The 21,705-nt window shown below is 29.6% G+C and overlaps 1 protein-coding gene across 1 annotated transcript; it reads right to left on the bottom strand.

Moving 5' to 3' along the window:
• Positions 1-441: 441 nt before the first annotated feature.
• LOC129964158 (mucin-2-like) lies at positions 442-20,303 on the bottom strand. The gene is made up of 6 exons (XM_056078868.1): positions 20,159-20,303; positions 12,965-13,213; positions 9,100-9,297; positions 6,563-6,760; positions 3,459-4,049; positions 442-786 (listed from the first exon to the last, which is right to left on the bottom strand). The coding sequence occupies exons 1-6, from the start codon at positions 20,199-20,201 to the stop codon at positions 530-532; spliced, it is 1,536 nt and encodes a 511-aa protein (XP_055934843.1). The 5' UTR covers positions 20,202-20,303; the 3' UTR covers positions 442-529.
• Between the last annotated feature and the right edge of the window lie 1,402 nt (positions 20,304-21,705).

Below are 21,705 nucleotides of genomic sequence, written 5' to 3'. Positions count from 1 at the left end.
AATTTTGACTTAAAATAAAAAGCATTGTATGGCAAAAATTCATACCATTAAAAAGTTTACTTTTTAAATTTTAAGATGATGTAAAAATCATTTTTCTGCTATAATAATTTTGGAAGTTATCGCGAAAAAAACGCCAAAATTTCGCTTCCTTTTTAATTTTTTATAATCCAAGAAAAAAAATCACTCCAAAGAGCACATTATTACTTTCCAAGCTATATATGTACTAACTTTGATAAATATAAGTCAAATGATCACCTGTTAAGCGTCAACACACGCACATTCATCTTTATTATGAATAGATTTTGAGATAAATTGTGTCTTTCCAGACAACTTCAAACTTGTGCTCAAGGCAATTTTTATCAGAATTTTGACACAACACAGATAGGCTTTTACACATTTAAAAAAACAAAAACAAAACAAAACAAAAACAAAAAACGACGCTTTATATTGGGAAAAAATTTATTTCTGTTATCTACATAATTAAAACAACCATTGTCAACATCACATTCTACAAATTAAACAATATAATCTATTTCGAACCCATTATAAACTGCCATCGACATCTCTTCTCTGTAGGATTGAATGTTAAATTGGGTGGGCAGGTGTGTATCTGGATCTGGGATCCTGTGCAATCCAAAAAGCGTCTTTCATCCTTAGGATGTGGTTGCAGATCTTTGGAGCTGGAACATTTGACGATAGTGCCGTCTTTTTCTGTTATGCACATAGAATCTTCCAGAAGACATCCAGTTTTAGAATCAGTTTTTGCTACGGTGTCTGTTTTTTCATCTATCAAAAATTCAAATGTTTAAGTAAAAATAGAGAAACAATCAATTTATGCAAATTTCCTTCACCCTTTTATTTAAATTTTATTTTTGTAATTGATCTTTCAGTCACTTACTTATATACTAGAGATATAGAAATACAGTAGCGTTAGTTATAAATTAGTTCATTAATTATAATTAAATTTTGATACCATATAAGAGGCGCGATCTGATAAAGAATTATGAAAAAATGGATTATAAATTTTGTAATATTTATACTATTGATTTATGAAATATATTATTAACTAAAATGTAGGGTAAAAATAAAAAAGTATGTTAAAACATGTTTTTCTTTGTTTACTAAAAGAAAAAAAAATAATAATTTTATCATCAAAAAAAGGTTTAAAAAAAGTAATAAATGTTTCAGTCGCCGTAAGCAACAATTCTAAGGAAAATAAGCTTGAGTGAATTTGAATAGAAAGAAAATGAAAAAAATTCATTAAAAGCTCAAAATGTATAAAAAGAAAGATTTATTGCACGTTTACCATTACATTACGAAATACAAATTTTATTACAGCATTTCTATCAGCACCTTATAATTTTTACAACGTTCTTTTAACCTTCATATTTTTAAGAAAAAAAAGAAAAAAAAAAAAAAAAAAAACTACCGATTTTTTTTGTAATTTTCAGTACGTTGATGAAAACGTTTTTTTTTAAAGTATTTTCATTTTAATAATGTTGTTCGTTAGTATTTCTGAAGGAATCTTTGACCTTTAGCTTACGATTAAACGAATTCCACGATCTCTTCGTAAAACGGGACTTTTAGATCAATAACAGGGAATTGTTCACTCTTTTTAAAATTTTCCGCAATTCGATTTGTTACACCTTGATACAACTTTTGACCTTATATATTCTTGTCAAACTTCATTAGCGGTATACTTCTTTTATTATTATATCAATCGTGAAGTAGTATTGATGTAATTACAAAGTAAGTAAGTATAAAAAATTAATACAGCAAGGGGAGTAACATTAATAGGCAAAACGAATCTCAAAAATTAATATATAAGGATTTTTTAACATTTTTGTTTTAACAAACTTTTATTGCAGTTGTTGTTTATAGAAATTATGTGTAAATTCAGCAACAGATAAAAATATTTGCGTGACGATGATTTTGTGATTTCTTTTGCACCTTTTCTTGCTATATTTTATTTCGAAAATTTGCTACTATAAAAATTGACATTTTTTGTTAAATTACCTGCAACAAAATTTTAAGAATTTAGAATTAATATTGAGTGTAGCAGTGTCCCATTTAACTCATTCAAAACTTCGTAATTCTCTTTGCTTCATTTAAAAAAACCATAGTAACTTACTAAACTGACTGACTTTATTATCAGGTTCAACTTCCCAAGCTTAAATATTTTCTAAGGAAAAATAAACTGATTTATTAATAATAAAAGACCTTTATGTGATTCGCAATGTGCTTTCAGTCAAAAACTAGATCTAGAGCAAACACTTTTTGTAATTCATGAATTTTTATGAAGTCTTTTAATCATGCAAGGAATGACATTACAAATAATAAATGATATTTTTTCATGGAAAGAATTGTGTGCATTATCAGCATATGTTTTTTTTTTTTTCCTTTTGCGCATGATTTTGTTTTTCAAAACATATAACAAAAATTATCTAGTAAGTGAAAAATTTATTTTATTTAAAGCGCCTTTGTCAACCAGTTAGTTTGCCGGGAATATTGTTAACATTTAATTTTACGTTTTTAATAATTGCATTCCTTATAAAAATCATCTTATAAAAATGTAACTGTCAGGGTAAATAAATCTTTCACTTCCATTTTGTTTTTCTTAATGTACAGAGTACTGTAAGTTTACTGTGAAATACATTGTAATTTCACTTTCTTGACTTTCAACAATGGAAGAGAATCAAACGATTAAATATTTAATGAATCAATAAAAACTGTTTGAATTTCTTCGTAAAAGTTGAAGCATCGTTGAAAATTATGCAAAAATAAATAAATAAATAAATGTTTTTAAAAATGCTGTCAAAATTTATAAAAAACAATTTGCAAAACAAAGAAGTTGAAGCATCACCATTTTTTGAATTTTAAAATTATGTAAGAGAAATTTGTACAACAATATTTTCGGAAGTTATTACGGAAAAAAATCAACGATTCATTAAGTTTCAATCAACCAAAATTTTTAAAAAAAGCCCTCAAGTTACATATTTTTACTCTCTAAAGTATATTTATTTCAATTGTGCTAGCTCTAGGATAAATGGTAAGGCATAAGAAGTGTCAATACACATGAGACACTCAAACTCGTTTTCCTTTATTATTTATTAGAAAGATTCATCATGTTATTGTATCAGATAAATATTTTTTGTTCGATATATTTCTTCAGTTGTCTGTTTTGTTTGTTATATTTCTGTGTAGATAGAAGCCCTTAACAAAACAGTTTTTACATGTCAAAGTATATTTATATATTGCTTATATCACGCAAATAACAACATTTGCGAGGCAAAAGAGACATCATTTTCTTTTCCTTTTTTTAAATCCTTTTTCTGGGACATATATTATAGCTTTTCATGATTATTAAAAATACACAATTTCTTGACTTTGATAAAGAAAATAACTTACAAAGTTTGTGTTAAAAATTTTACTTTTAATTAATTATGTTTACGACTTACGTTCTTGAGCTGCTAAGTTTACCAGTTTGGTAGAAACATCCTCTGTATCTTTTTCTTCTGTCGATACATCTTTCTTTAAATCGTCTAATCCATCAGTCGAAGTAATTTGAGACGAAATCTTGACTCCTACTTTTTCTGTTGTTGACGAAGTTTCTATAAATTCATTTGTTCCAGAAACATCCTTAGTCACAACGCTGGTTTCTTGCTGCTTTTCTTTTATTTCAACAGTAGGCTTTGCAGTTACGGTACTACTCTCTTGTTTTATTTCTCTAGTGTTGTCTTCTGGCACAGTTGAAGGGCTTGAAATTTCACTGGTGGTTGACTGACTTGTTAATGTGACTTCCTTGAAGGTTGAGGTGGTTTCTTGTGGAATTGACGTGACTTTCTTGAATGTTGAAGAGCTTTCTTCTGAAGTAACTGTTTTGGAAGTTGAGGAAGTTTCTAGTAGAGTTGATGTGACTTTTTGAGATACTGGTTTCTCTGATGTAATCTTCTGTGTTTCTGTAATTGTGGTCACATCGAGACCAGGAGTCGTTGACTTTTGAACGGAAGTTGAAGCAGATGTAGTTTCTGGAGCATCACTGACAGTTTCTAAAAAGAAAGAGTAATACTATAATAAACATTCTTTTCGAATAAGATAAAAGAAGCTGTTTGAAAACGCGTGAAACTGGAAGAAGACACAAAGTCACAGTTCTTCTGTGTTAAAAGAAATTATACTTTCTGATGTGTAGATAATCATTTTAGTGGAAAATAATACCAATTGTTGAGTAGATTCACAAGGAAAAACCATGATAGTGATAATAGATTTTGAAAACAGATACTGATAATTACAGAATTTTGATAGTTGAGAATCATGATTCTTAGGTCATAATTCGATTATTAGTTATGGAAAACTGCAAGATGCAGTGCAGAAAATAAGAATGTCTTTCTATAGATACATTATTTGGCACACAGAAAGAATATAGTATTTGATATATTCGACAATGCTAAAACAGTTTTGGATAAGCAATACAAATAGCCATTCTGTAAAGCTAAATCTGCTATGAATAAAATTTGTAGTAGAAATGTAGGATAGAAAAAATCAGACGATTAAGTAGTACAAGATGGCTCTTTTGGACGAATATTTCGTTGGAAAACGGGAATTAGTTTTGTTGATGAAATTTGTATGTTAAAAATATTTTCAATTTATAAATGTACTACGTTAATGCAGCTTTTCCGTAAAGACACTTGTATAAAAAAAAGGGGGACAAAAAAACCCCGTATGCATTGCTATACTCACGGGGAAGAATTAAAAAGAATAAAGATAGATGATTTATTTTTATTTTCTCTGAGTATTATATTTTTCCTTATTGTATTATAAAATTTAAGATCCTATTAATTGCAATAATTATTTCCAGAATTTATCAGAAAGTGTTGATTGTATTCTGACAATAAAAATAAATTTTATTAATAAAAATTTGTTACTGGCTATTAGAAAGCTTTACCATTTAGGCATCTCAAAGACTATATTTTTAGCATACGAGTAAATGTAAGTGAACTCATTATATTGAGATAAGAAATATTTAAAGACACTGTTAAAAAAGTATTCTTTATAACTAACTCATTTCATTAACTGTAACAGTTTTTCTTCTATTTGTTCGAAAATGATTTATTATAATGTTAATAAGTATTATTACTATAATATTTTGGATAAAAGCGTGTATTTGCGAAAATGTGTGGGAAACAAGTGAAGAAGGGTTAAATCTTAATATTTTGTTTTAAATCAGTTTTAATTTAAAATTTTAAAAAAAAGCTATCTTATTTGCGAATGCTGAACCCAGTTCTGTTGGATGCAATATTTGTTTGCATGCAAATTTTGTAATAAAGTACTTAGATTTTATTTTTAAAATTTTAATTGCTTTTGCCATTTTGTTTAAAATTATTTTAATTAAAATTTTCTATTTAAAAGTTCATGAAATCAATTTTCTTGTAGGTAATTCGGAATTAAACGTTTTGTTATTCCAATTTACAAGGGGTGTTCAAATGAAAAGGTACGAAACGACACTGTGGGTATAAATGAAAACTATATTCAAAGTAGCACAACAATCCCACAGATTAACGAGCCGAAGGATTCCGTGTTCCCAGAATTCCTGTGGCCGTGACGAGATCCAATCCTTCACAGTGTCCTTGAGTTTGCCGTCCGAGTTGAAACGCTTCCCCTTCAGATGCTTTTTTTCGGGGAACCAAATACATGAAAATCGCAGGACGGCATGTCCGGGCTGTAGGGCGGATGGTCGAGCTGCTGCCATTTGAACTTGTCTAGTACCGCATGTTCCTTGGAGACGTGTGAATGCGTGTTATCATGGAGCAGAACCACACCCTCTGTGAGTAGCCCCGGTCTTTTGTTCTGGATGGACCTGCGAAGTCTTCGGAGTATCTCACGTACGCATCGGAGTTCATGGTTCTTCTGTGCTCGAGGATTTCAACTAGCAGCGGATGGCACTCTTTTTACGAGCCTCTGCTCTCTCCTACACATGCGGGCGCACGCGCATGTTCCGATCTGCCCCGGAGACTCCAATCCCATCCCTAGATGTGGCGCTACGTTCTCTCCTATGGCATAGGCATCTCAGTGGTATCGGCAAATATGTTAACAGTTTCGTTGTTACGACGTTTCGTACCTTTTCATTTGAACACCCCTTGTACTCTAATATTTATTACCTAAGAATTGTTTACATAAAAATGAATTAAGATCAACAAAAAATATATGGTTTGGAAAACGTGATGAGAAAAAAAGGGAATAGATTGTAACATGCCATTGCAAACTTTAATCCTGCCCTACAAACAATCTTAAGCACAGTTTCAAATAATGAGCCTGAAATCCATCAAAAGATTAATGGTTCCTAACTGCATAATAGCGATCTTGTTATCATGCATTAAGTATGTATTTTAAGGTTTATTTGTAGATTAAAAATAAGCCGAATATCCAAAATTTTGTATTTTTTCCAGCAAAAAATAAGTAAAATGCAGTATATAATTTCATAATACAGGCTGAAGATTCTAATACAGTTCCCAATTTAAGCAATACTTTTGAAGATGTCTTATAAATGTAGAAAGAAGATACACACCATAAGGGTTGTGTCTCACTCCACAGTAAACGTGTTCTTTCGGTGCGCATTTTCCCAATCTGTTGTCGAACAGGAAACCTTTCTGGCACGTTCTGAGACTTGGCTTCTTCTGGAGACACTCATAATACTTTGAGCAATCTTTCGAGTAGGTAAATGAGCCCCATACCTTCGGGCATTCGTAACCATGTTCAACTACATCTGAAAATATTTTCACAACATTTTGTAAAACGGATTGCATAAGTTATTTTTTATAAAATTTTAATTTAATACATTTTATTAATTTTAGCAATAATGAAATTCAATATTGTAAATTCTACACACTATATAAGATTATTTAATGTATTCTTGTGCGTCAAGATTTCGATGTCTTCAGATTTTGAAAAGTAAGCTGCTTGAATCATAATTTAATATTCTTTCATTCTTATTGTCACGTCTCATTTTCATTCAAAAATGCTTTAAAAGAATTCTAATTTACAATTAAAGACTTAAAGATGTTTGCATTCTATGAATAATTATGTGGAAACGAACTGTAAAAATTTTACTCTTTATAATTTAAGTCTTTTTATTAAGTTAATCTTCGATAATCTCTTGAACAAGTTAAAAATTGAAACTTTAGAATCAAAAGACAAAAAAATATGACCAAAACAGTTTTTTTTCATTGTCATATTAAAAGATGTATTAAGCGTTTCTTAGGAGAGAAATATTTTCATGTCATTCGTTAGTAAAAAAAGAAAAAAAAATTAATTAATTGTTATGAAAATTTACTATAACTTACTTTGTTTCAAAATAATTAGCGAGTCGAAAGTAAAATGCACATACATAATTATAAATTTGCAAAAAAAACAACATATAAACATATAGATATACACTTATAACAAATGTTAGAGCAACATATTACAAATTAATTATAGATGGTTCAAACATCATATACGAGGAAGTAAAAAATATATTTGATACCAGCAATTGGCGAAAAATGCAAAATTAAATAATCTGTATAAAACATATTACAATACACAATATCCTCTTAAAGTGTGTCACTTTATTTTAAATAAAACTGTGAATTTATTAAAAAAATCGGTTGCCCCAAACTATTTTTTTTTATCTCTTAGCTTCATGAAATGCAATAAATACCAAACGATTACACAAAACTACACATCATTAATAGAAATTTAAAAGAGTTATTTCTAGGCTGTTTAATTTAATTATTTCTAAGCTGTTCCATCTTTTAATAATAAAAAAAATTGCACAAAATAGTATTGTACAAAATTAATTTTTATACCAATTTCAAATTTTTAAAAGTTATGTTTCTAATGACACTAATATTTCATCAATATAAAAATCAAATCAAATTTCAATATAAAAATGTTCCTGGATTCTGGCAATATTAAAAAAAAACTGTTTACATTATTTTCAGCAATAGACTTCACTGCTGAAAATAAATTAAAAACGTCTTTATTTGTCCTTCAAATATTTAATCGCACATTATTTTTTTTCTATTGTTAAATGTTAAAGAAGAAAGATTTTGTTGAATGAATATCTAATTTTATAGAAGAGATTTAGTTGAAATTATAAAATAAATAATATTCCCTGTGAATCAATTGGCCACCAAAGACAGTTGTTACCATAAAACAAGAACAGAAGTAGAGCATTATCTCTATTTAAGGAAAAGGCAAGATCAACCATAAATACCGTAGACATTAATTTTAGCACTAATGAAGATAATATAGTCTTATTTAGTAATGTGTTGTTCTCAATTTATGTCTGAGTTAAAGTTAATCGCTAGGATATTTTGCTTTAAGTAATAACAGATTGCAGATACATTTATCAGTGCTTGTAATCATCAATATAAATCTAGCTATAGTTACAAATACAATAAGTTACTATTAGTATCTAATTATTACAAACTGCAATCTAAATAATATCTTTATTTGTAATACAACAATAGATCTGATCAATTACTTTTGGATCATTTTATAAAACCACCAGGATTGGTCTCCAAAAACTTTCTCGCATACTTTCTAATAAAGGTGTAATTGTCCTTTCTTCCTATATAAAAATTGGGAATCTCGGACAAGGCCGTGTAAAAAACGAGCAATAAGATTCTTTTTCAGAATCTCGCACAGAAGCAGTTTGTGCCTCATAATATAGTAAAAGCAGTATATTTTTCAACTGATTAAAACTAAAATTTGATGCAGAAGTGCAACTTTAGTTATACAACTATGTTTGCGTCGTTGCATTTTGTCATTATCATTGCCCTGCGTTTGGATAGAAGCTGACAAAATCCATGAAAATGGATTTCTTTCAAAATTGATAAAAATCTACTAATTTGTTGTAAAAATATATATATGGAATTTGAATATCTAGCTCTCTCTCTCTCTCTCTCTCTCTCTCACACACACACACACACACACACACACACACACACACACACACACACACACACACACACACACACACACACACACACACACACACACACACACACACACACACACACACACACATATATTGATGCTCTTGAATATGTCTATACTTACCAGTTTTATCAGCACAGACTGCATCAATGGATGCAATACATTTTCTCGAAATCTTGTCAAACAATTCGAAAGGTGCACACTTCTTAACCCTTGACTTCCCATTCAGACATAAGTGGTATTTCGTGCAATCGTGTAAATTGGGATATTTCCCCCAAGGATAAGGACACTTAAAATGCTTTTTGTGCTTGATGAGATGACCTGTAACAAAAGTAAATATCAGTCTGAAAAATAGAAACATTTTTTAACATAGTTTAAAACATTCCATTATCTATTATGTATAAACAGAATACCACAAAATTACTTTATGATAATTTTGCAGATGACAAAGATGCTCATTTGAAAATCTAAGTTCTCTTGCGAAAGATTATACTTCTGCTTTGATGAGCATTATGCAATAAAGTTAACTTTATGTGAAGGAAAAACCTATATATATATATTTCATTTATGCTCTTTTGTAAATTTTTTTTTATTTCATTAAATGTTTTACAAAAATGTATCTTAAAATCGGTTTCAGTATATTAGCCAAATACTAAATACGTGTTCCATGTAACCTACATATTCTAATGGAAAAAAAGTCTATGAAATAAAAATGTCAATATAAATATACATTTCTTTAGCATGACAATGCTAACTTTGACATATAACAGAGTTCTATGTAAATGAAAAGTGTAGGCTATAATCCTTTGAAGTCGTCATGGCAGTAGGTTCTGCAATTGAGAAATTCCCAAATCTGATTGCGCTTGAGCTCCACCGTTTATGAGGACTTTGTAGAAGATAAATGTATGGTTATATGTCAAACGACCTTCTACTTTTGGCGAGGAAATTCAGAGGGAATGATATGAGATGAAGTATTGGCCTCGTCATCTGGCAACAATTCAAAATAACTTGCTCCGCTCCAAAATGATACTCATGTTGCTTTATAACTATTATATAATTAAATTGAATGAGTTTTAGAATAGAAAATATTTTATTCATTTGAAAAAAAAAAACGATAATGGGGTTTAGTAGACAATCTTAACCTTGACCGGTTACTCCGATCCGCCTGAAGGCACACGGAAAAATCTGAATAACCGGACCGCCGCCACAGTAACGTTGGAGGGAACTACAATTGAGTCCTAAGGACCAACATCGACCACGGTAAAATACTTCCCGTAGGAAGTACGTCCAGTCAATGATATAAGGTAACCGACTCCCACCATTTCTGTACCCACCAAATGGTGAGAAACCATACCGGAAGCTTCACATCCTCATTTCTCAGGTGTTCCCCATTGGGAGTGGGTACAGTAAAGAAATGAAACGATTTTTTTTTTACTGATAAAATATACAGTTCTTTTTATTTTTGCGTAACGAGCATTCTTCTTAGATAGATTGCCAATAAACCACTAATTAAAATAATTTGTTTGAAAAAAAATTACTCTATAATACAATTACGCTTACAGCAAGGTTTTTTTTATATATATATTGTCATATACGAATCCGTCAGATGGAAATTTACGTAATAATGGTTACTGACAACATTCAACAAGGTTTTTTTCCCTCATAATAAAGCATTCTTAAAGTGCTATAGAAATATAGAGTTGTCCACTCCAACAGAAGAACAACAGTACGTCAAATAGCGAGGAATCTTAATGAAGGAGCAACTGCGAACGTTTCTGAAAGAACTGTGCGGAGCACATTACACCATATAGGCTATGAGAGCCGACGACCTGTTCGAAAGTCTCTGCTGTCAGCCTTGAACAAGAGCAGACGTCTCCACTTTGCAAAGGCGCATAAGGATTGGACAGTAGATGGCTGGAAAAGGGTCATGTGGTCTGATGAATCGCGTTTTCAATTACGCCATGCAGATAGCAGGGTTCGGATATTACGAAAACAGCACGAAAGCATGGATCCCAACTGCATTGTGTAGTTGAAACCATAATATTGCCACAACACTTCAAGCTGGTGGAAGCAATATTATGGTTTGGGGGATGTTTTCTTGGTATTGCATGGGTCCTTTGATTACTGTGGAACAACGTCTGAATGCCCAAGTATATTTAAATGTTCTCTCAGATCAAGTACATCCTGTTATGTTAATGGTGTACCCTGCCGGGGATGGATACTTTCAACAAGGCAGTGTTCCTTGTCTCATACAGCTGACATTGTCGTCGGATGGTTCGCAGAACATGACGCTGACTTTTCCTGCCTTCGTTGGCTCGCACAATCACCATATCTAAATCCAATTGAGAATTTGTGAGATGAGATAGAACGAGGCATTAGGCAGCTGGATCCAGTGCCATCCAATCTGAAGGAACTGGAAGATGCAGTTCATTGGATATGAGGTTAATTCCTCCTACCACCTACCAACATCTCACAGAATCTATGTCAAGAAGAATGTGAGCAGTATTACCGGCTAAAGGTAGTCCAACACTCTATTGAGGGGGTGGTCGTAATAATTTGGTCACTCAGTGTATATAACGTGGGTTATCGCATAAAACTTAAATCTATAAAGAAATTATGTAAAATAATAATAATACGCTTTGATCTGCAAATAAGAAAAAGATTTCGGAATGATTTACGAAGCTAAGCAGCGTAAACATAACTGATGGGCTTTTTTTAATGCTTATCTCAAAGCAAAATCAGTCACTCAGCACTTTAAAAAAACAGTTGTCTTTCACTTCTTTAAAGGTATAAAATGTTTTTAATAATTACTTGATTATTATTGTTCTAGTCCGTGTCTTTCTTAAACGGCATTTAGAATCACTGCATGCAATGTTTTTATTTTTTTTCATGTCATCAGCTTAAATTGCTCGGACGAGAGCACGGCAGCTTCATTGAAACCTCATCTGAGAAGCATCTTGTTAGAGAACAAAGCATGTCCAACCACTTCAGGCACCTCAAACTTATTCCTCCGCATCAACATTCAGTCAGTCAATCAATCCACTTTGACAAAAGTAGTCCGAGAAAAAAATAGAAAGGGTTGGATATCCAACCTATCAGCCCACGCCATGCCAATTCTGAACAATTTATTACATTGACAACATAATTTGGCGCATCAACATTGCTTTTTCATGATGTGGAGTAATCATGAATCTCTCGCTTTATTGAATCTTTCTTACTTTAACTCAGCAGATAAAATGAATATAAAAGGCTAGAAAATTAGTTTCAAATTCTTTATAGGGCGATTTCCGATATAATAGAATTCAGATAAACAGCATTTTGCACAGCAATGATTCAGAATAAATATTATTGGTGCCAAACTATATCTTAGCATATCGTATCTCATATGTAGAAAAAATAATAGAATATCACAATGTCGAAGTTGCGAATATTTCAGAGAATTCTGCAACTCGGAAATAACTATTTCGAAACTTCTGTCTGCCTCTGTTATCTAAGAGTATTGTTGTTTGCTTTGTTTGATAACTCAGATGTGGCGCCTCAATATAAAGTCCAAAATCGAATGAATTTTTTTTAAAGATTATAGTGAGGTATTGGTTTATTTTTGTTGAAGAGTTATTTTTCTATTGGGCGCCTTTTAAGCGCCTAATGATTTCATTTCATCAATTTTTTTATGCATGCATTCCTGCAAAATGCTAGTTATTTTTCACATTGCCGCTAATTTTATGCAGATATTGTGATAGAAATTTGAAACTTGTTGTTTATTTTGAAATTAATTCACTCATAAAAAATTATTTACCATAAATGCATCTTCTGATCGTAAATCAACTAATTGAATCAAGATAAAAAAAAACAGAATAATTACAAATATATGAACGCGCGATCAATATAAAAAAGACTAATAAGTTATTCACATTAAAAAAACAGATTTCCTTCTAATGAGAGCTATAATTTCATTTGAAAAGTAGGAAATAGAATTTTTGAAACTTACCATGTTTTATTTTTCCAAAATGGCGGCTCCAGCAATGAATATGTTCCCTGTCAGGGAGGCACCTGTGTTTAACGTAATCAAACAGCTGTCCACCCGGGCATTTCTCTAGGGATATGTCTTCTTCTGATAGCATCAAGTAATAATAATGACAGGATGACTCATGGGGAAAACGATCGATGTTTGGATTGGGCACTGGCCAGTTGTAGTCCATCATCAGATTAGCGGAAGCAGTGGCGCACACCACAGCAACTTTGCAATAAAATATTAAATTAGCAAAGATAAATTATTTATTGAAAAACTAATAATATTAAAAATGAAATCACACAGAATTGCAATAAATCGATTAAAATGTAAAGATTAATAGCATGTGAGCATGATTTTTAAGAAAATGCAATTCTGTATATACACATATATAGTACTAAAATAAAATAGAAAATGAAAATAAAACTTGCACATTTTTCTTTTAGACTGTGAAATAGTCATTTATGATGCCATCGATTAAAGTATTCTTATTCTTAAAGCGTAAAATGTTTAAGATCTAGCATGTTTTGGCGACCAATTATTCGTCCATCATCTATATATTTAAAATAATTTGCAAAATCAAAGTACTATCCCACAGTCACAAACACTGCCTCTACTTTGTCAATTTTTATATCATGTTAAATTAATGTTGCTAATAGTCACATTAGTTTCATATCAAATCAATGAGAGCCTTCTCTCAAATACAGTTCATTTCTGAGAGAAATTTCACAGACATTATATTACTGCTTATTTTTTGTTTGGAAAATTCGTATCCTAATCTGCTAGTCACAGTCACTAAATAAAATATATAATGCACATAGATTTCGCCTACTTTAGTTTCGTACGAAGACTCATAACTCCTCTATATGCCATCAAATGTCATCTATCCCTTCCATATCCATTTCCGAGAAGACTGCAAAATTAAACTTAGAACAGAACTCTCAAGTTCAACAATTGGGTCATTTTCCCCAGTTTCCATCGTCAACAGATTTCGTGATTTGGAAAGCATAGTTAACCAATCAGAATGCTCAACCAATATTATTCATTTTCTGTTATTTTGAAAACGTATTTCATCAAAATTCATCAACGTGATCATATAAATGTCAGTATTATGGATGCTTAAGACGGCAGGCTAATAAAATTAATTTAGTCATATCATTTATTATTAATTATCAATAAACTTTGATTGACAACATTTTACCACAAAAAAAGTACAATAAAAGAATAGCCACACTAATATAAGAAAAAGTTAAAAAATTAAGATGGAGAATATATTTCTCTTTGGTTGTATTTTGAAGAAGCGAAATCAACAAAATGGCTGTGAAAATTTGCAAAAACATTTCATTTGTTAAAACTGAGGGCTGTAACAAAGTTTTAGTTTGAAAATCTTCCCTAATTTTAAAAGGAGGTAGACGACTATTGATGGCGAATCGAGAAATCTGATCATTCTTATGAAATAAAATACTTTAAAATCAGTTTAATGGTTGGGATTGGCGAATTATGTCACAAGATTTCTTCTTTGAAAGTGATCGGTGAATTATTACTTTTTCCCCTGATAATGGAGAATAGTGTAATTTTAGGTGATCCTTGATGACTTATCTTTAGATATGTTATGAGCTTTCGCATGAAATAAATTTCCTTGAAATCAGTTTAGTGGTTGAAGATGACGGACTTTATTGCAAGATTTCTCTGTTGAGAATGTATAGTGAAATTTTTTATTTTAGATTTTTACTAAAAATTAAAGATGGAAAGGTAAACGAACAGTGATGACACATCTAAACATCATGATCTTTTCTATGAAACCAAAATTAAAGAAGTCAGCTCAGTGTTTCTGACAAGCGGACTTCATTGCAAGATATGGCGAGAGAGAATGTATTTCAAAGTTTGTTTTCTCTACATCTCTCAATATGGAGGAGAGAGGGGGAGAAGGGAAAGAGATCTTTGGTGAAATATATAGGGTCACGAGCTTTCATATGAAATAGATACTTTTGAAATTGTACCAGTGGTTGGCGATGCGGGGGGGGGTAATTTATTGACATTCCTTAATATTTTAAATATATAGATGTAAATTTCTGATCGGAGTATATGTTATCAAGACATAATATTATTATTGCAATTAAATATATGTAACACTTGATTTGACACTTTTTGAAGTGTTCGGCACTTTAGCAGATGCCACCCCAACACTTAGTTTTTGGAAGATATTTCATGTTAAAATAATTATTGTTTAAGCAAATGTTACGGAAGGTAAGGCATTCATTTCGAGTTTGTAACATCTTCAGATCTGAATATTTATGTGAGCAACCATTTTATAACTTAATTTATATTAAATGTAAATTTAAGAACCAAGCACAAACTTCATAACCAGGATATACATAAACTTACTGAGCATTATGAAAGTTCATGGATATAATAAAGTGCTTTTTGTGTAATTTTCAGAATGCTTTTAACAACAACCTTCATTTATTTGAGACTCATAAATATGTTAATGCAACTATAGAAAATAGAAGATAATATTATAACATTGCTTTATTTTTTCCTTATTTCTAAACATATATTTATGAATTTTTACACTTATAAAGAACAGCTTTGTCCTCTCATCTCAAAAATATATTAAGCTTTCTTTTGGATTATAAAAAGATCTAAAGAGAACCAGAAAAGTAACAATGTATTTTATAAAATAGAATGTTTTGGTGCATATTTTTGAAGATTCATTCTTTATTAAATCGTTTCGGTTTTTATCAAATTTATAAAATGCCATGTTTTAAATTAAATCTATACTAAGCACTCACCATGATGATCATGGCAGATTCTATAACATTTCATCCAAATCGATTTGTTTTAACTACTTATCAAAACTTTATGCACGAAATCATGAGTATAAATATTGACAATGCAGTAGATGAAATTGAATTTCATAATTTTATTTTGAAAATTCAAACAAATATTTCTTAATTACAATAAAAAAATCTTATATAAATGCAAAAAATAAAAAATTAAAAAAAAATTTTAAAATGAAACAGTTGTAGTATTTTTATTTTCATTTTTGTAGATCGCTACAACTTTATAAATACAGCACAATATACTCCCGATTAGAAATCATAGACTCGATTTACAATCGAATAGACTCGCGAATAGACTCTATTTACAATCACCTGATAACGCTCATCATCTTGCATTTCATTACAAGCTGTTTTGGATAAAGCCACATTCTTTTTCTTTTGCGATATGTACAATGGATCCTAAGAATAATTTGGTGGAGCAAATTTGAAGTTCATCATGCGAACAGGAATTGACACAATTATTCACATCATTCATTCTCAATAAACAATACTGGATAATTACAATAACGATTGAAACTTTAATTAATTTAACGAATTATTGACGAATTCGGGAAGATCTCAATCTTAATTTTCAGAATTCTGCATTATGACACTACTATATTATACTTTAAAATAGTGTGTAGCTTCTTTACATTCTAAATTTTGAGATTTCAGATGGCACAGATTGGATTTTTCAATGTCTCTAGAAATATTCTCTAAACTAGCAGCCTTTGGCAACCAACGAGTGTTGCCATTCTGTTGTTTAATTTCGATTGATTCTTTTGTGCATAATTTAATATTCACAATTCTTTTGACAAAATATTTTGGGTATCAAACTGTGATAGACATTATACATGTGTTATTTTAATAATTTTACATTTATTCTATTATGCATGCGAATCTCCCTAATGAATTAGAATCCCATTATATTATATAGATATAGTTTTAGATATTATATATATCCCATGATATTATATTTTGATTGCATGTCGTCTTTTGCGGTACTGTAGCTTCACTTTTTTCTCGATTTGCAAATGGCGCAGAGAGTAAACAGAATTTTTCTTCCTTAGCTTTCAACAATGGAAAAAAATTGCGCAATTAGATATTTAATAATATAATTGAATTTCTCACTATAATAATAATAATTCAGTAATTTGCATAATTTCCAACACTAAAATTTAGTTTCGAAAATTCTGCAAAAAAAAAAAAAAAAAATGTTTTAAAAATTGTCGAAATTTAGGGAAAAGAACTACACTATTAAATTAATATCAATACAAAGACAAATCTTTATTTTTAAAATAATGTAAGAATCAATTTTTTGCAATAATACTTTCGGCAGTTATCGAAAAGAAAGAAAAACGTCAAAGCCTTCTTTACTTTTTAATGAATTAAAATAAGATTAATTACTGAGAGGTGCCCATTCTCACCCTCAAAAGCATATTTGTAACAAATTTGATAATTAGGATCAAACGGTCTTTTCAGAATGCCAACACATACATTCCCCTTTATTATTAATATAGATAATTATATTTTTAGATCACGACTGCATTTTTTTAATAATAAAAGTTTCCCTAGTAAGAGATCTAGAACTTGTAATAAACGAATATTTTGAGTAAAGAATTTTTTAAATTTAAAAATTATCTCAGTGAGGATCAAATGTTATAAAAAATGATATAGACAGTTAATGAGTAATTTTATGTATCGTTTTAATTTTTTGGAATTTTCTGTGAAATTAAGATAATATATTTATTAGATAACCATTCTTCAAAATGTCATCATTCATCCTGTCTTTTTTATTATGTGCAAAATGGAATGTTATTTATCGGCATGCCATTTTATCTAAATATGAAAGAAACTGACATAGATAACATGATGCGTTTTACATTTAGCTTGAAGGAAATCAAATATGCCTTTTGTATAATTTCTATTCGCTTCATCTAGATCAAAATTTGATACAAATAAACAATTTCATTTTTGTAACCTGTGTTGAAATTTAAGTTCACATTGGTATAAATAGACATACTAATGGACAGTCAGTAGACATGGTTCAAAATTCAATACATTACTATAATTCCAGAATAAAACTGTATTCCAAATCTCATACGCAGAGTTCATTTTGTTTTGGAATTACCTAGTTCGCTGCACATATTACTACCATACAAATAGAATTCCTTTTAATGGACTACATCCAAAATTTAATAAGAATCTATACTTTTGCCATATACCGAATTTCAATTCCTAATTCGTTCTGCTTTCGAATTATCATTTCAAAGTTAGAGTAGAGTTCTTAGAAATCAACTTTTTTTCTGACTCGAAAAGATTTAAAACGTAGAGATCATTATAATCTTGAGGCAAATTTTTTTGTACGGTTATATTCACATTTTCATTTCATAAATAAAAAGTAAAACCGGCAGATCGAATTGATTATTGGATAAAAAAAATAAATTCACATCATTTGAGAGGGAGTATTTGCTTCATTTCATGCGTAGTTGCACAAAACGAAGACAATGCTTTAATTGGACGCAATTATACAATATCCATACACCCATATCCAAAATGCGCTTAAGATATAGCCGCTTTTGCAAATCATAACAGGAAAAATTTTAATATCACATTGTCTCAAAATTTATAATACATTTTAACTCTTTAGAAGGCCATTTTTTTTTTCTAATCATGGTATTATGAAATGTTTTTAGGATTGAGATTGGTTTAAGAAAAGTGATTCGTTTAACTTTTTAGATAAATTTAATTTGATTAATTAATTAATTTGGTTAATGAATAATTAAATAAGAAATCAAGACTCACTATTTTGTGTGAGATAAGGTACTGTTGTATCCAATTTTCTATCTAATTGAAAATGTTGATCATCTTATTGAAAAACTTATCATAACTTCATACAATAACTGATGAATTTTGTGGGAAGCATACTTCCCAAGGCCCTTGAACAGGTTAAATAGCGGATTAAGCAATAGATTAGAACTGGTTCAAATTTGCGCAATCCTCTATACATATTTAGGTACAGTTTATAGTAATGAATTAGAAATACTCAAATAGATAGGTGATTCTCAACTGCATTAAGTGTAGAATATATATATATTCTTTATAATTCAATTTTCATAGGATTCGTCAATATACTAAAACGTTTCTTTCTTATTTATCTTTAAATAATCATGTGTCAAGTCATTCTTTTAAGAAAACTAACTAAAAACTACTATAGAAAGTGATGCCTAGAATATGGAAATAGTTCCTTTATAAACACATAATTATTTTTTTTCAATTCCTATTGTTATTTCACACTCCCCCTGTATATATATTTATTTATATATCTTCAAATTTTCAATCGTTAATAAAATACTTTTTATTCATCCACTCAAGTTCAAATACATTTTTAAAAACTTGTAGTGGTTGACACTTGATGTTAATACAGTTTTTTCAAATACTAATCAATTAATTAAATTTGTCCAGTAATTTCCATTTGGTCGCCAAATCCGCCAAGCTCTGAGATTACTGACGCGACACCCGAACATAAATAAGATAAGATATATATAAATAATATAAGAAAATAAGTAGGAATTCAATTAAAATTTTTTGAAATTTAATATTATAATTCTGTCATATGTATATACATATTTATATTAATTGTAATTATTTAATAAAAAGTAACTAAAATAAAAAAAAAATGTTGACTTAATTAGGAATTGACTTAAATTTTTTTTTATATATAAATTGTTTATTTTCAAGATAAAAAACGTACAAAAAAAGTTGAAACTGTATATTTGTTTTTTTCCTTTAATTTTATTTTGTTATAAGTAGTCAAATATGACATTATTCCAGCCTTCCCAAGGAATCCGGGCAACTGAATTACTGCATTGCTTTTACTGACTCATGCATTAACCTTACTCGTAGAAGGTACGTTCTGCCATCAGATAAATGACCAACATGCTATTATTGTATCTTTCCGGATGGGTGAGGCCCTGCTTACTTATCTGGCGACTGCTCATTTCAATATTTGAGATACAGTTTACAAATGATGGAGTAATAAAAGAATAAAATGAATTCATTGTGCAAATATCTTTACATCAATTTTCTCACGTCTTAACAATTTCGATAAAGGCAAAAATATCATATGGATTATATAGGCAAATAAGATTATGCAACAAACCAAACAAAAGTTTTTTCTTCCTTTAATATACATTTCATTTAATAGTGATCTCATGCAACTAATTTTCACCTGAATATAACATACTACGCAAATTTTTCTTATCTTGATAGAATCTGCTTTTAAATGAACTCAATTCTAGTTAATCGACATAAATAAGTTAGGAATATCATAAAAACAGAGCTTTCCTACCTAGAAATAAGATTCGACGAATGAAGCAGTTCATTGTATCCATGTTTCGATGAGCTCCACTTTAAAAATATGCGATTATCCTGTTAAAAGGTTCTTTTTCCATAAGAACAGGCAATGTTCAGAGTACTTCAGATAATTTTCAAAGAGTCTTTATCAGTCAATGATGAGATTAAAAAATAGCTCTGATAATGTATAGGTATCTTAAATGATATCTTTTTTTCGATCCCAAAATACATAAAAATGCATTCGATTTTACTTTTGCTTTGAAATTATCCATTTGTAGAAGAATACGTTTTCAATTTTCAATAAAAGGTTCAAGTTTTTAAAACTCAGTTTTCTCTTTTTTTAACCAGGAAAATTTTTATTCTTTTCCAACTTCTTTACTCTCTCGAAAATATAGAATGTAAAGAGAAAACATTGTAATCATCTGAAATTTTGACCTCGATTATCTGATGGATTTTCTCCTCTTAAAACTCATCGAATTTGAAAGCACCATTTTTAGAAATTTGTCTATCTGTGACCAATAACTTAAATGGCGTAACAGAAGCACCACTTTGAGATGTATATGTTATTATGATATATGCCTTTTCTCAGGACATAAAATCATTATTAATAATGAAGATGATATATTGTCTTTAAAATTTTATATATATATATATATATATATATATATATATATATATATATATATATATATATATATATATATATATATATATATATATATATATATATATATATATATATATATATATATATATATACAGGGTGTTCATTAAATATTGTCGGGGTTTCCATACCTCATAACTTTCGAATAAAAAATATTACGCAAAAACCAATTACGTATTCGTAAATTACAACTCAAAGAATTTTATTAATGATATTAAAGTGTAAAGCTTGCACAATTTACACTTTGTAGGCATTCAGCTGAAGGCGATTATGTATTCGTAAATTACAACTCAATGAATTATGTATTCGTAAATTACAACTCAAAGAATTATGAATACGTAAATTACAACTCAAAGAATTATGTATTCGTAAAGTACAAAAAGAATCGCCTTCAGCTGAATGCCTACAAAGTGCAAATTGTGCAAGTTTTACACTTAAATATCATTAATAAAATTCTTTGAGTTGTAATTTACGAATACGTAATCGGTTTTTGCGTAATATTTTTTTAATTCGAAAATTATGAGGTACGGAAACCCCGACAATAATTAATGAACACCCTGTATATATAATACCAACTTTTTGCCATTACTTTCTCGTATACGTAGTACAGAGAAAGCGTAGTAATCGAAAAATTCGAATTTTGACCGTTTTACATTTCCCCAAGTTAGAAAAACAAATTTTTGGAAAATGTCTATCTGTGACAAAGATAACTTAGAAACGCTTTGATTTAGAAGGATGACATTTGATATACGGTTTTTATACCAAATTTATCGATAAATTATTTCTATCAAATTGTGAGTAAATTCCGCTCAGAAGTTTGTCTGTCCTGCTGTTCGAATATAATTTAATACGATAACTAAAAAACGGAGAGAGTTAGA

This window comes from Argiope bruennichi, chromosome 3 (assembly GCF_947563725.1).
Source record: "Argiope bruennichi chromosome 3, qqArgBrue1.1, whole genome shotgun sequence".
In the NCBI taxonomy this organism is placed as follows: domain Eukaryota; kingdom Metazoa; phylum Arthropoda; class Arachnida; order Araneae; family Araneidae; genus Argiope; species Argiope bruennichi.
The sequence above is the reverse complement of the archived record's forward strand: the minus strand, read 5'-3'. Positions and strand labels throughout refer to the sequence as shown.